Source organism: Xiphophorus hellerii, chromosome 5 (genome assembly GCF_003331165.1).
Source record: "Xiphophorus hellerii strain 12219 chromosome 5, Xiphophorus_hellerii-4.1, whole genome shotgun sequence".
NCBI lineage: Eukaryota > Metazoa > Chordata > Actinopteri > Cyprinodontiformes > Poeciliidae > Xiphophorus > Xiphophorus hellerii.
Window position 1 is genome coordinate 14,807,147 of NC_045676.1, and position 14,591 is coordinate 14,821,737.

At 36.4% G+C, this 14,591-nt stretch overlaps 1 protein-coding gene across 1 annotated transcript; it reads right to left on the reverse strand.

Annotated features, from left to right (window-relative positions):
• Window positions 1-380: 380 nt before the first annotated feature.
• Window positions 381-14,189, reverse strand: adra1d (adrenoceptor alpha 1D). The gene is made up of 2 exons (XM_032562208.1): window positions 12,829-14,189; window positions 381-1,921 (listed from the first exon to the last, which is right to left on the reverse strand). The coding sequence occupies exons 1-2, from the start codon at window positions 13,820-13,822 to the stop codon at window positions 1,371-1,373; spliced, it is 1,545 nt and encodes a 514-aa protein (XP_032418099.1). The 5' UTR covers window positions 13,823-14,189; the 3' UTR covers window positions 381-1,370.
• Between the last annotated feature and the right edge of the window lie 402 nt (window positions 14,190-14,591).

Here is a 14,591-nt window from a genome sequence, read left to right on the forward strand (position 1 = left end):
AACAGATGTCATCAGATCCCATCAGATGGAGGTCCAGCAAACTTGTTGGCTGAGTAAAGGCCACATACTCCTTACTGTGTTCTCCAAAACCCCTCTAAAAAGTTTTATGAATACAAATCTTGTTGGAAAGTAGTTAAGTAAATGGATAAAGGGTGCAGTGGTTGCACACAGATAAACACAGTGGAAGTTCTCGCATAAAGTGCCAGCTGACACAGCCCTTCTTTCCATGGTTCCTAACCCCGCTTGTTTATGGAAAACCCCTAGAAACCAAATATGAACGTTTTATTTTTACATTTGATGACTATTCTTAATTCTCACTAACCATTGTTTTATTTCTGTGCTGAGATTTGTTGTTTACACAATTGTAATAAAGATTCTCATTAAAAAGGTGAAATAGCTCTTTAGTTTAGAACAAAACAGCAACCTGTTGAACAGATATCAACTCCAACTACATTAGTTTTGCACAGCCAAATAAAGTGTGTAGAGATTGTACATTTAATTTGTTGCTTTTAAGAATAATTTATAGAACATACCAAGCATAACCTTTAATCAAAAAAATATATATGAATGGTCTTATAGAGAAAAAGGTCCAAATCGAACAATGACATTTTCTAAATGCAGCGGATTCATTAATCAGTGTGTTCTTTTGTCAAGCATAAAAGTATTTTTCTCAAAAAAAAAATTTCTCAAATATTTTTTCTCCCATTTTTATTTTGCTTTATGTCTGACAAAAACATTACATTACAAAACACAAAGAAGCACATTTATTTCACATTCGCGATCACTTGGCAGGGCAAATTACATTTTGATGTACATATTTGTATCAGATTGCCCTACAAATGCAACTTTACAAACATTTCAGAAGGAATATAATATTTCTGATATATTACACTCCAAAGTTTGAATCAACAATAAAAATTGCACTTTTGACTTTTATGCTTGCACTTTCTCCAAGCAGCTAGAAGATTTTTGTTCTTCCTATTTTTTCTAAATCATAGATGTCACAGTTGCATTTTACACATCATCAGTTGCCTAATAATTGAACACAAGGAGGCTGTCAGAAATATAATTTAACAGAATACATCAACACAGACTAACCCACGTTATGGGCTGAGGAACATGAACGTGTGTTAAAATGACTAAATATAAATCCAGGGAGTCAAAACTGTACTTTTTATCCATATCATGTACATAAACACAACTTGCAATGAAACAAAGGTTAAGTCCAGTTTGTGCTGGTGTCAAGTCATTACTCTTAGTTTTGCCGTTCTTTGTATTTTCTGACCATAGAAGTATGCTCCATCACAGTGTCTGGAGAGAAGAAGCAGCATGGTCCTTTGAAAATAGCTAAAAGTGTCCTCAGAGACTCTCTAAATGTCAGTCTCTTTAAGGCCGTAACACTCTGCCAAGTCGTAGAACTGAAAACTGCTCTGCTCACAGGAATTGTAAATCCCCATAGAGACTGTTTCCACTGTTTCAGTCTCGCCCAGGGCAGGTGGGGTGCCTTTTCCTGTTCCTCCTTTGATTTTATTGGAGAGATCGTTCACTTTTTCTTTGAACTGGAAGGAGGACTTTTGCAGGGGTGAAAAAAGGCTCAATTTCTTTAACCCCAGGGAGCAATGTTTCCTCTTGTGTATCAATGACCTTCCACAAGATTCATGCATTGGATAGCCAGCAGCATAGTCCCTCATCTGATCCCTGGTCATTCCCTTCACAGCTGTTCTCCACCTCTGGTCATAGAAGCGGCGCAGGACCCTCCTCTTTTGGTGACATTGGCATCTGAGGAGCCGAGTGAACGCCCGCTGGAACTCTTTGCTGGAGCAGGGGTAGATCACTGGGTTGATGCAGCTGTTGAAGTATCCCAGCCAAAAGATAAACTTAAACACAGATTCCGATGGTTTTAGTGCTGGGAAAAAAGAACCTGAAAAACAGATGGAGACAAAAAGAAATATGAATTTTGTAGCAAAATCTTAGCACAGTAAGAGAATTCTTACATTTTTTTTTCCTGAAGCGTCTTTTAAAAGCATTCCCACCCACAAAGTGTCTTTACATTTGTCACAAATGTCGATATATTTCTTGGGAGTTGGGTAAAAGACCAACACAAAGTAGCAGATGGTTGTTAACTGGAGGAGAAAATCCCATTTACATTTATAATCTTAAATAAAATTTCATTAAACTAATACACGGATTCTATGCTTCTACTTGGCCCTGTAGCAGCATAAAATGAGCATACAATTTGTTTTGTGAGTTTTTGGTGTTTGAATTAAACCAAGAGGACCAAACTAACAGGAAATACATAAAAACTTGAATGTTCACATAATATAGCCCTTTATTAATCTAAATTGTAGTATTTCCTTTATTTAAATCACGTTAAATTTATGTTAGAGTGAAAATTATTTTGCTGTGTAGCTTCTTTTATCAACCTTTCTTGTTGAAAAGTACTTATTGTGCGAAAAATACTTTTATGAAATGTACTCAAATTAAAATACATGTGGAAATTCAATGAGGTATCCCGACATGAAACTTAGCATAAAATCCCCATGCACAGTAGGCATGACGTATATTTTTAAAAGCTCAAAATAAAGTAGTCAATCAATCAAAAATGTTACCCCACTTGCGGGTTTTTACCCATTTCATTGGAGCCAGGCTGAAGTGAAAGACAGATCCTTTTAAGTTTCCCTACATAACTTTGGAGCAATGGCATGCTTAGCTCTCATGCCCTTGCAAGCTTCCTGACCCTCAAGCAGAAATCACTCAGATACTCAGGATGCAAAACGGCAAGTAGTTTGCTAACGGTGTGGGAAAGTGCATATGCAGTGGATGATCCAGGTTTCTTTTTAGGGCAGCGTCCATCGTGGACAGAAAAGATGTTAGATGGAACATGGACTGGGTTATACTGCAGGCTGAATCATATCTTTTGGTTGTGCAAAACCTCTGAGGAAAGAAAGGCTTTTCTAGGAGAGCTGTAACTGAGCATCGGAAAGTGGGCAGACAGGGAACCCAGAAAAGGAGTGAAGCTGTGAAAGATGGTCAACATTATTAATATTTGATCTCTAGGATCAATTGGAATGCATGTGTGATAGTATTGAAAAAATTTTTTTTGTAAAGTGCCACATTTGTTGTGAACTGGTGCTGTGTTCTGTGAAAGCTTCAGAGATTTGTGAGAGCTGTGGTTCTCAACGCCGGCCCTCAGTCCCCCATGTCCTACATGTTTTAGATATGTCAGTTCAAATGATTGCATGGCTGTGTCCTTGAGGACCAGAGTTGGGAGCCACTGTGTTAGAGAATGTTAGTGAGCAAGCAATATGAAGACCAATAAACACAGCTGAAAGCTCAAGGAGAAAATTGTGGAGAAATTTCAATCAAGTTACGAACATCCCAAGTTTGAACATTTCATTGAGTACTTTGTGGTGCAGCATCTTAAAATGTTAAGAGCATGGCACAAATGTAAACTTGCCAAAACATGGCCATCCACTGAAACTTATTTTTGGAAGGGGGTTGAAAAGATACCCATTGTTGAAAAATATTTAGGGGATGCAGCAAACTAGGAAGAAAAGTTAACACTGCATGTTACAGTAAACACACCATCCCCACAATAAAACAAGGGAATAGCTGAGGGATTGTTTCTTTTGAGCAGGACAGTGAATATGTTCAGATTTGATGGGACAATGCATGGGTAAAAATACAAGTTAATTATTTTAATAATTTACTAACAAATAACATATTGTGTTACATTGCCTAGTTAAAATATAGGCCAACATCCAAGTCCAAAATCTACAGATGCTTATCCATGCAATTTGTCTGAAGTGGAACTCCTTGGGATTAAATGGAAAAGTCTAGCAAAATCTGCAAAATGCTGTAGTTACCAAGATACAAGGCAATGACTTTGAATTCAAATGCACACCATACTTTTCAGACATTTATTTGTAATTATTTTGTGTCATTTTTATTCACTGCAAAAAAATGTATCACTTTACATTGTTCTATCAACAAAATAGATTACAAAAATTTATATTTTTAAATATTTTTGCAAGGCACTTTGATATTACTGTAACACTTTCTTGACCTGACCGTAAGTGACTGTGCACTATTTTGGGTCACCATATTTTCAGAGTGTTATGAGGTTGTAGTTTGGAGCTCCCTGTAGTCCGGAAATAAAAGGTTTGGTACTTTTTTATGCTTACTTGCAATTAAACTAAAACATTTAAAAAATTTTAAAAAAAGCTTTCTTACAAATGGGTTGTTGATGTTTGTAGTATTCTGTACACTCCACTCTTTCGTCTTTTTTAAAAGTAAAAGAGTGCAGTTTCTTTCTAAAAAAAAAAAACCCCAAAGATGCTGTAAATAATTTGTGCTGTACAAGGAAGTATTTAAAATGTTGAGCTCAACAACACCTTGAGCACAGCACAAAAAAACAGTGTTGTTTCTTTCTAAAATCTGTTTTTTCTATAAAATACTGTATTTTCTTGAATGTTTGGTTTGTGATTGCTTACTGTTCTCCCACCTATCCTGACAACCCTCCAGTCTAGGTTTTATATGTCACACAGAACTAAACAGTGACACAGTGGCTGCCTGGCAGCATGCTAATGTCAAGCCGAGAAGTTCAATTGTCTTACGTGGAAATGCCTTCTATGTAATTTTCATAGTGATGGTCTGATGCTGTTCTGATATCATCTACAGACAACACTGTGTACCATCAAATGCATATGAATGTGTCATCTACTGAACCATAAAATACAGCCTACTAGAGGAGGTTTTTTTTTACAGGAGTGTTATTTATATCTCACTTTCAACTTTGACAAGAAATATTCACCAAGTCAGATCTGCTCACCTAATATGAATAGAGATGTTGAGGGATGTTTTTTAACGCAGATTTTTCTTAGTAAAATGACGTCACCTTCAAGACAGACAGCACATGATTCACCACTCTGACGCAAGGCCAAGCACCATGACAACAGGTTGATCTTTTTTTCCCCCACTTTGCTTGTTTACTGCCTGTCATCTTGTTTACGTTTTTTAATGTCTGCAAGGCGACTGCCCTTTTTGAATCCTATCTTACTTTGGTGTTTCAGTACGTACACAGATTTACCTTTTAAGGCAAACTGTGAATGCAAGCAAAACTTGAGCACTTTTGGTGAAATACTGAATCACACCCAGGAGTCTGAAGATCTGTCAGGATTCTAAGGAAAGTTTTTGTGATGACTCTTTTTATGTGAGCAGAGATAATCTTTAACAGCTCTTTGGTGCAACGCTTTGAGAGTTATCTCTTTCAAATTTAAAATTTGAGGCACATGGGTTTTTTTTTATTTTTTATTTAACCCTTCAAATCTTGGTCTCAAGTCATCACCAGGTACTTTGGCAGTGAATACATGCCACTATCTTTACCTTACCGACTACAAATATATTGTAAATGAAGAATGCTACTGAAATACAGTGAGTTTTATATTACCACACTGATCTTCACTGCTACAAATCAGTATATTTTTAACTTCTAAGGACTGAATACTTGCAAATGTAAAGTTTCTACATATAAACACATCTGGAAAGAAATAAGAGACCCCTTAAAATGATCAGTTTCTCTGATTTTACTTTTTATATGTAAATGTTTGAGTAAAATGAACATTGTTATTTTATTCTATGAACTATGACAAGATGCCTCTGAAATTCCAAGCAAAAATCTTGCATTTAGTTGCAGAAAATGAGAAACGGTCGAAATCACGAAAAAGACGCAGTGCTTTCAGACCTCAAATAATGCAAAGAAAACAAGTTCATATTTATTTAGAAACAACAATGCTAATGTTTTAACTTAAGAAGAGTTCAGAAATCAATATTTGGTGGAATAACCAGGAGGTTTTCAATGGGGTTCAGTGCAGTGGGCTCTTCATTTTTTCTAGAGCTCTATATATTGGTAGTTATTTAGATCAGTTTTAGCTTAGAGACATGGGCGCTTCATGTATCAATGCATTGCAGGGGGTTTGTTGTTTTGAAGGAACAAGACATGTCAGAAAAGCCATGGTTCTGGGGGAAGATGAAGCCTTAATAATAAAAGTAAATTGAAAAAAAATATATAATGCCACTTAATCTACAGATCTGAGTTCAACATTGAGGCTACACATAAACCTTATTTACACCAGAGTCGTGTTAAGACCAAAGACTCAGATTTATTATAGATATTTTATCTATGTTAAACTGACTGGTCTAATGCTGTTCCAGGCTTAAACTTCTCACAAGGATCACAAAAACGCATGTAAACCATGGGAAAATGCCAGGAATCATAAATCAAAAGTTAGATTTCACTCAACATGAACTAATTTCATTACAATTTTGACAACTGCAGCTGTATCAATGTGTGAAAATGTGTATTTTTGTTTATTGTAGAGGTAATTGAGAGAAAAATTGTGTATTTACATATTTGTGTAGTGGAAGGATGGAAACAATATTTCATATATTCCAGTCTAAAGTGTTCTTAAAAGTTATGCAGGCTGTGGACTGACAACCAAACAGTCTCCTGATACCAACACAGACAATGTCCAGGTGTCTGTGGTGATATTGGGAGAGTGTAAAATGTCAGTTGTTCAGAGTTAATCATATTTGTCAATCATAATGACTCTCATACAGCAATGGTGTCTCAGTGATCAAGTTGCTCCTAACAGATGGCGCAGCACTGATAGTACGTCTCAGCGGCAGATGAGAAATTGTATTTAATTTGTTTCTTTTAGGTGATTAATGTTATTGCACTGAAATAAAACGATGAGTGATTTGTTCTTGGGCCCACTTCCAAGGTTTCTGTTATCAAACAGTCCAAGTTAAGACTTTTAATTTTTTAAAAAGTTCTCATCTGTCACATCTGCACACAGAAAGTCAGCATGCTGTAAGAAATGTGTAGACTAGTGCATTGTCAAGAATTCTCCTCAAGCACAGAGGCAAGGTGGCATGTCTACTTAGTGCCACTGTTCAACTCAATGCCACTATTGTAAGTACTTTGCTGCCCTCTGGTAGTAGAGTTACACCAAATAATGCTGAAGTTCACTAAAAGTCTATTAAGTACCAAAATATGTTGTGTTTGTTTTTTACAGATTTGTTTATTACTAAAATATATATGACTAAACTACGGAGCCCTCTAGGGGACATGGGGAAATTTTTTTCTTTTAGGTTACCTTCCAAAACTTTTGCGAGGTAACGCAATAGGTTTTGCGTTCTCTCGCAATAATGTACTAATCAGTTCATCCAGCATAATTGAATACTGTAAGCCTTTCCTATGGTGGCCATTGTACTTTCTGCTACTATATAAGCTTTCCTTAAGGTTTTTCCATTTATCTTAATATCTTGTTGTGAAATATCTGAAGTTTTATGTGTTTTTCTTTAGGATAGAAATGCACCACAAACCTAAGATATAAACAGAAACTTTCCATAAGTAGAAAAGAAAGAAAAAATACTTTCAAACTATTTGGACTATTACTGAATTTTTATCACAGGGTAATAATTCGTCTGACAGTTTTGATTGTGTCTCTTCTGTGTTGGTGGTTTGAATGGTTTAAAGGGTCGTTTTCATGTGCAGTTCCATCTCAACCTTACACAAACAGACATAAACATGCAGTGAACAAAATGATTTTCAATAAATTTCTTACACCAAAGAGTTCAGAATAAACACATTTTCACTGAGGTGCTTTATATGTGTAGATATTTTAAATTTTAAATTGACATTTGTGACTGTATGCAAAATAGACCAGCAAATATTGCAGTAAGCATATTGCAAGGGAACGCAAAACTTATTGCGAGGGAACACACAAAAAAAATCCCCATCTAGAGGGCTCTGTACTAAACAAAGGGAGGCAGCATTTAGTGGGGTTTTTTTTGTTTATTTGTTTGTTTGTTTGTTCTTTGATAGTGAGTTCTGGAGCAACTTGTAGAAACCTCTGACTTCTTTAAATCAAACTCAGAACATGATGAATTCTCTCTGCAGTTTTCACACAAACACTAAAGATTGATTCACCTTTGTTATTGACTTGTTTTTAGCTTTTTAGCAATTTTTTATTTAATTTTAAATATTTCTTTAATATTTATGCTTACTTTTTATTTTCATTAATGTATTTCTTATTTTCAAGCATTTTTCTCCTCTGGTCATTCTCCTTCCTGTAAGACAGTGGAAATTACAGTGTGGGTGTGTGTGTGTGGGTGTGAACTGGCCTTGCCTGGTATACTATAAGCAAATTGTCTGTCACAAGTGAGCCCAGTGGTAAAGCTCATGTTGTTGAACATCTTGTTTTGTACAAGATAGGAATCCTGTAAATAAGATCATAAACAATTCAAGGAAGGAGGTAGCATTTTGTTTTGGTTGCTTGCTTTGTTTCTTTTTTAGAAATGTTTAGAAGACATCATGAAGCACAACTGCTGTACAAACATTTACTGTACAAATACAGTAACTGTTTCTAGAGGTTACAATCCCACAGGTACTCGAGTCTGAAAAGCAATACATTTTATAAAGCAAACTGTTTTACAAGCTGTGGGGTTTGCATCATGTGAGGCTGTGCAAAAATCCTATTTAATGATAGGATGATATTTTTAATGATTATATTTTTTTATATTAAATCACAAAAATTGTCAATATTTTGGTGAAGTATTACAATTTAATTTGTCAGGATGCATAGTCTTTTAAATGATAGCTTTTTTTAAAGACAAACATGATTTTTAAAAATATATCTTTCTCTGTAGTTTTTAGTAACTCTTTGTCTAAAGCACTTACATTTTAAAGATAAGCATTATCAGAGCTAACCTGTATGATTTAAAGATGAGACAGACTGTTACGACTTCATTTGCATCATCGTAGACAGAAGACCCTGTTGGCCCAGAGTGCTAAAATTACACCTCTGTCTCTCTGTAAAAGGTTAGTCATTAATGATTATCTCCTCAATCGACCAAAATCAGTGTGTCTGTCTGAGTCTGTGCAAGCAAGATCCTCCATAATCATCAATCAGTCATTTAGTCAGTCGGCCCACAGAGAGAGGGATAAGGTGATACGTCATTAATCCCTGTGGGGATGTTATGTTTTGAAATAAATCCTGAGAGGAAGTCGGCGTACCACCCTGCACTGAGCAACGTCTGTGGCAAAAGATCTGCTGAACAGATGGTTTTAACAAAGACTGGTTTTTAAAAAAATGTATTTACCCTTACTTCACCAAGAAAATCCGATTGATATTTAAAATTTCTTTTGCAAGAGAATCCTAGCAAAGACTGGCAGCAGCTTGAAGAGTTCATTTCATTTCAGCTCGAAGGGTTTTATGCTTTACAAACTAACTGCAAAATAAACACTCCTATTCCTGATTAATAAAGCCTATTAGAAGTTATTGAGGCTCATAAGGAATCAGCTATTTGAACAACAAAGATTATATTAAACTTATTTGTTTTTTATCACAAATTTAGTGTTTGAGAACTTAAATGTGCTTCATAAGACAAATGGATTAATCATTTAAGTCCTGTTATTAAAAACTAGAGTGTTTGGTTGCTGTGGGAATTGTAATAACGCTCATTTATGTGTTTACACATCTATAATCACAAGAAATAATAATCTCTATAACACTTTGCATAGATATATACTTGCCATTTTCTCTTCTACTGAATAAATGATGTAATCAGTGGCAGCAGCTTCTGTTTTTGCATAATTTCCTGCTTTTGCTGAACAGCACTAAAGTAAGAATAGAGTGAGATATCAAAAGACCTGATGGGATGCTTGGGAATTGTTCAAAATAGCTTTTACAATCAATCAAACACATTGATCAAACTTCAGTTTGATTCCTTTCAGAGGCATGTTTTCAGCCTTTTGCAATAATAGACGACAGATTGTTACTCTGCCAGTGTGCTATCACACTTCCTAAATGTCATTCTTGTAGCACTGAAGAGAGACATTTCAAACTACTTCAAAGGTTTCTACAAAGTTTTCATTTGAAAATTATAGGAAAATCAAAGAAAACATTTTACTCTCACAGAAAATGTTGATAGTTGCACCAGTTGTACACACACATCCTTATACTTCTATGCAAACTGAGGACTTTGTTTTGACTTCCATAGTGACTGTATTTATGCCAAACCCAAGCACTTTCCTCTCTCCACTTTCCACAAATGACCTCCCTTTGTTGCTACATATTGTGAAAGTGGTCCTCTATGTGTTGCATAGCACAAGTACAAGTACAAACGCGCACGCACATGTACCCACGTGCACGCACCCCAGACACGCATGCGCACACACACAAAATATGAAGGAAAACCGTCAGTAAGCAGGGTTTTAGTTCAAGGATAATTTGATCATTTGTGCTGCATGTGTCTACTGCCTCTGCAGTGGTCAAAAGTATTTGTACAATCAACATTATGAAATTAGTTTTTAGCAAGCAAAACTGAAAAAAATAACATGAAAAAATCAATAGATCAATGAATAGTTGCTTTTTTCCCCCATCTGTTTTTTTATTATTATTATTATTATTATTATTATTATTATTATTATTATTATTATTATTATTATTATTCTGAAGGCAACACCAGATTTATCTTCAGAAAATGCTAATAATGTTCCCAATTTCAAAAAATGCTAAAGGGCAGACAAATCTTAGCAAATAATTCTAATAAAAATGATGAAAAACGATCAAGTATATAAAACTCAAACTGGAAGGGAATGTAGCTGTGATTCATGATATTCATGTTTTACCAAACTTTTCAAGACTGTTTAAGAACCCTGTTTTAAAAGCAGGAAGTGGCATTTAATATGAGGAGTTTTCCATGACTTTTCTGCCTTTAAATATATGAAACTAACCCTCTATAAATATTATTAACATGGCTGTTGCAGCCCTTTGGCCTTAGAAGCATTTAGTTTCATTACTGAAGAAGGCCAGTCTATTGGCTTCTCTTTCAAGCAAGTTATATTAGTCTTCTCATAAATTCTACATACTCGGAATAATTATGGACATGAATTATGATGTATTGGTAACTAGGCTGCTTGTTTGACCACTTTTAAATTGCTTAGAGTCTCAACAGTTCAGTTCTGTTCTTGTTTTAGGACAGATAAACAGACAGGGAATCTGATTATTCTTGTTGTTCAGCTCCAGCCACTTTTAAGTGACTCTTTCCACCCAATTTGTTACCTCCAAATATTTGACAACGTCATTGTGAAACTATATATCCTTAATATTTTTAAACTGGTTTTATGTTAAAAAAAAAAAAGTCTTAAAGAAGAAGCAATGAATTTAGCATTCAAATGATGCAAGAGTCATGTATTTGCTGCTCCATTTGTAATTACGATAAATGCTTGATTTTAATGAAAATAATGTAATTTTTTTTGTGGCCTATTTCAGGGTTTTTAGTGCTCCCCCAAAATAAACTTTCTGGAGGCACTAGAGCAGATACCTTTTTTGCTTGCTTTTATTTTACCAGAGACCTTACCATACACGTTTCTGTGGTTAATTTAGAGTTACTCACTGATTAATTACGGTACTGCACTTTCAGCTAAATAAGTGGTAGAAAATGCTTAATCACTCTAAATGATTACAAATACAAATACATTAATTATTAATAGTGAACATCCATAATTAATATGAGAAATATCTTATCTCATTGGCAAATAGTATTCATCTTTACAGTGCTTTGTTTGTATTCAAACCCTTTTTCAGATTTAGTCACATTTAAATTATGAACTTCAGTGTATTGTAGTGAGATTTTGTGTGACAGACCAACACAAAAAAAAATCTAATGATTGTGAAATGGAAAGAAAATTATACATGGTTTAAAGATGTTTTAAAAACTTAAAATCTGAAAAGTGGTAGGTATGTCTGTTTGTGTCCAGGCCCCTTTCATGTGATACTCCTAAATAAAACTACGCACAAACAAATTTCTTCAGAAGCTATCAAATCAGCAAAATTAGTCAGTCTTTGTGTAATTTAGCCTTAAAGACAGCTGTTCCATAAAGGACTTAGTGAACAAAGAATCACAAACACCAAGAAACATAACTGACATGTTAGGGAGAAAGTTGTGGAAAAGTTTAAAGCAAAATTAGTTTATAAAAGATCATTTCAAGATTTTTCAGAGGATTGTTTTAATATCTATCATCTAAAAATGCAAAGAGTACAATACAGCTGCAAATCTAACAAGTCACAGAGCAAGCTGCGCAAGGAGAGAATTATTGATGGACGAATACTGCACATTGTCTTGGACATGCCATTACCAAGGTGTAGCATAGTGGTGGCAGCGTCATGCTAGGGGACAGGCATGGTAGTCAGTGTTGATGGAAAGATGCAGGAAGCTAAGTAAATAATAATACTGGTATAAAACTTGTCAGAGGCAGCAAAATGTTTGAGACTGGGGTAGAGGTCTCAAAATAAGAGGTCCTTATTTTCCTGCTTGAATGAAAATATGGACAAATTACTAAAAATTAAAAGAAGACTTAAAAATTTTGGTTCACAGACTATTTTCATCCAATCTAATCAAACTAACCATATGGTATTTTTCAAGAAGTAGTGGGGAAAAAAGTCCTGTCTATCACAGTAAAGCTGTAATTGATGTAAAACGTGTTTCTACTCTGGGCAGAGCAGAAAATCATGCATTACACAGTTTACAGATTTTTTGGAGGGCTGGGAAGCAAATGGAAACAATGTGTCTGTCTACCTTACACAGTCCTGAAACCGCACTGCAGTTTGTTGTTGAGACTTGATATAGAACATGTTTAAACACCTCTGCAAAGAATTAGGAGTCTGGAGTAACACAACACGTATAGCTTGGAAGGCTTCAATAATCGAAGAGCTGCTGGATAAAATGCGTTTAAGAAGCAATAATAAATCTTCAACATACCTAACGGCAGAAAGAAGAAGAAAGGCAGCCAGCAGAGGATGAACATTCCAACCACGATGGCCAGAGTTTTGGCAGCCTTTTTCTCCCGGGAGAACTTCATGAGCCGCACAGACAGGGAACTTCTGAACGGATGAGTCTTACTGTTCTTGGAGCTGGCAGAGCGCGCGTCCTCCAGCACGCTGCGGCAGTGGATCCGCAGCACAACTTCTGCGGTCTTGTTTCTCTCCCTTTTGACTCCCGCTTCCAGACTCTTGGTGGTCCTGCGGGCCACTATGTACACCTGAAAATACATGATCAGGATGACCATGAGCGGGAGGTAAAAGGAAAAGAGAGAGGAGAAGAGCGCGTAACCCGGCTCCTCCGTGATCCCGCACACGGTCTCATGCTCGGGCGGAGGTTCCTTCCATCCCAGGAGGGGACCCACGGAGATCACCGTGGAGGACACCCAGACAAGCACCAGAATAACAACTGCCCTCCTCTCGGTCATAATGCTCGGGTATTTCAGGCAGTATTTTACTCCGATGTACCGGTCTATGGAAATGATGCAGAGGCTTAGGATGGAGGCGGTGCAGCAGAGCACATCCACAGCTGCCCAGATGTTGCAGAAAACCCGGCCGAACACCCAGCATCCCAGCACTTCTAGGGATGCGGAGAAGGGCAGCACGATGATGCTCAGCAGCAGGTCTGCCATCGCCAAGTTGACGATGAAGAAGTTTGTGATGTTCTGCAAGTGTTTGTTGCACACTACGGACAGGATGACCAAAATATTCCCGACGATGGCCACCAGAATGAAAACGGCGAGGAAGATCCCGGTGCCGACGACCTGCGGGTCCATGGTGAAGTTACCGCATTTGGTGATGTTGTCGTCGAAAAAGACGTGCTCCAGAGCGGACACGTTGAACGTTTCAAAATACAGCCCATAGTTGCTTTTATTCCTCAAGTTAGAGTCAGTCATTTTTCTCCATAAAGAGAAGTTTAGTGTAAGTTTTCTCATGAAAACATCATTGTCACTCCATGCTATGTTTGAAGTAAGAGAACCATACACACAGACCAACACTTCCCAAAAAAAATGCTTGTTCAGAAAACAAAAATCAAATCACATTTTCTGAAAATGATATTGGAGTTCCTCTGTGGTGTATTCAAGAAAAGAAGAAACTGAATGTGCACTTAGGTCCATTTCAGCTTTCTTCATCCAAGCGATGGTTTCCCCACTGCTGGCATCCTCTCAACTGAGTGAGAGCTGGTACAGCGCGACTGAACCTGCAGCTCCACCCACACCACGACTCCCGGTAGAGTCTTCACAAGAGAGCGCAGATTTATACACGTTCTCCAAGATCTGCACTTTGTAAGTGATATATCTCTGAATGTCTTTACTTTATGCACTGCAAAAAGGAATTCTGGAGAGTAGTAAATTTTAGCTAGTAAAATAATTTTAACTTTAACCATCTATTTAGCCCATTTTTCATTGGTGTTTGGTAGTTGCTGAACAACAAATACGTTTTTTAGGGGGGTAATAAATCTTACCTAGCCATTTCAACTCTGCATTCCCAGCATAAGACGACATGGATAAGCAGCATTCAGTTTTTAGGCTCCACAAATCTGGAACAAACTTACATAAACTACAAAGACACTGAAACACCAAGTTTATTGAAATTAAGACTAAAAACCCACCTGTTTAGATTTGGCTTTGATTAATTATCCCTGGATCACTGATTAATTCCAGTCGTCATTACAATATGATGACGATGGTGATGGTGATTACT

Coding starts and splice junctions, on each gene's coding strand:
- adra1d (XM_032562208.1), bottom strand. CDS start 13,822: ATGAGAAAACTTACACTAAACTTCTCTTTATGGAGAAAAATGACTGAC. Junction 1,922..12,828: donor CTTCTTCTTTCTGCCGTTAG/GTATGTTGAAGA, acceptor TCTGTTTTTCAG/GTTCTTTTTTCCCAGCACTA.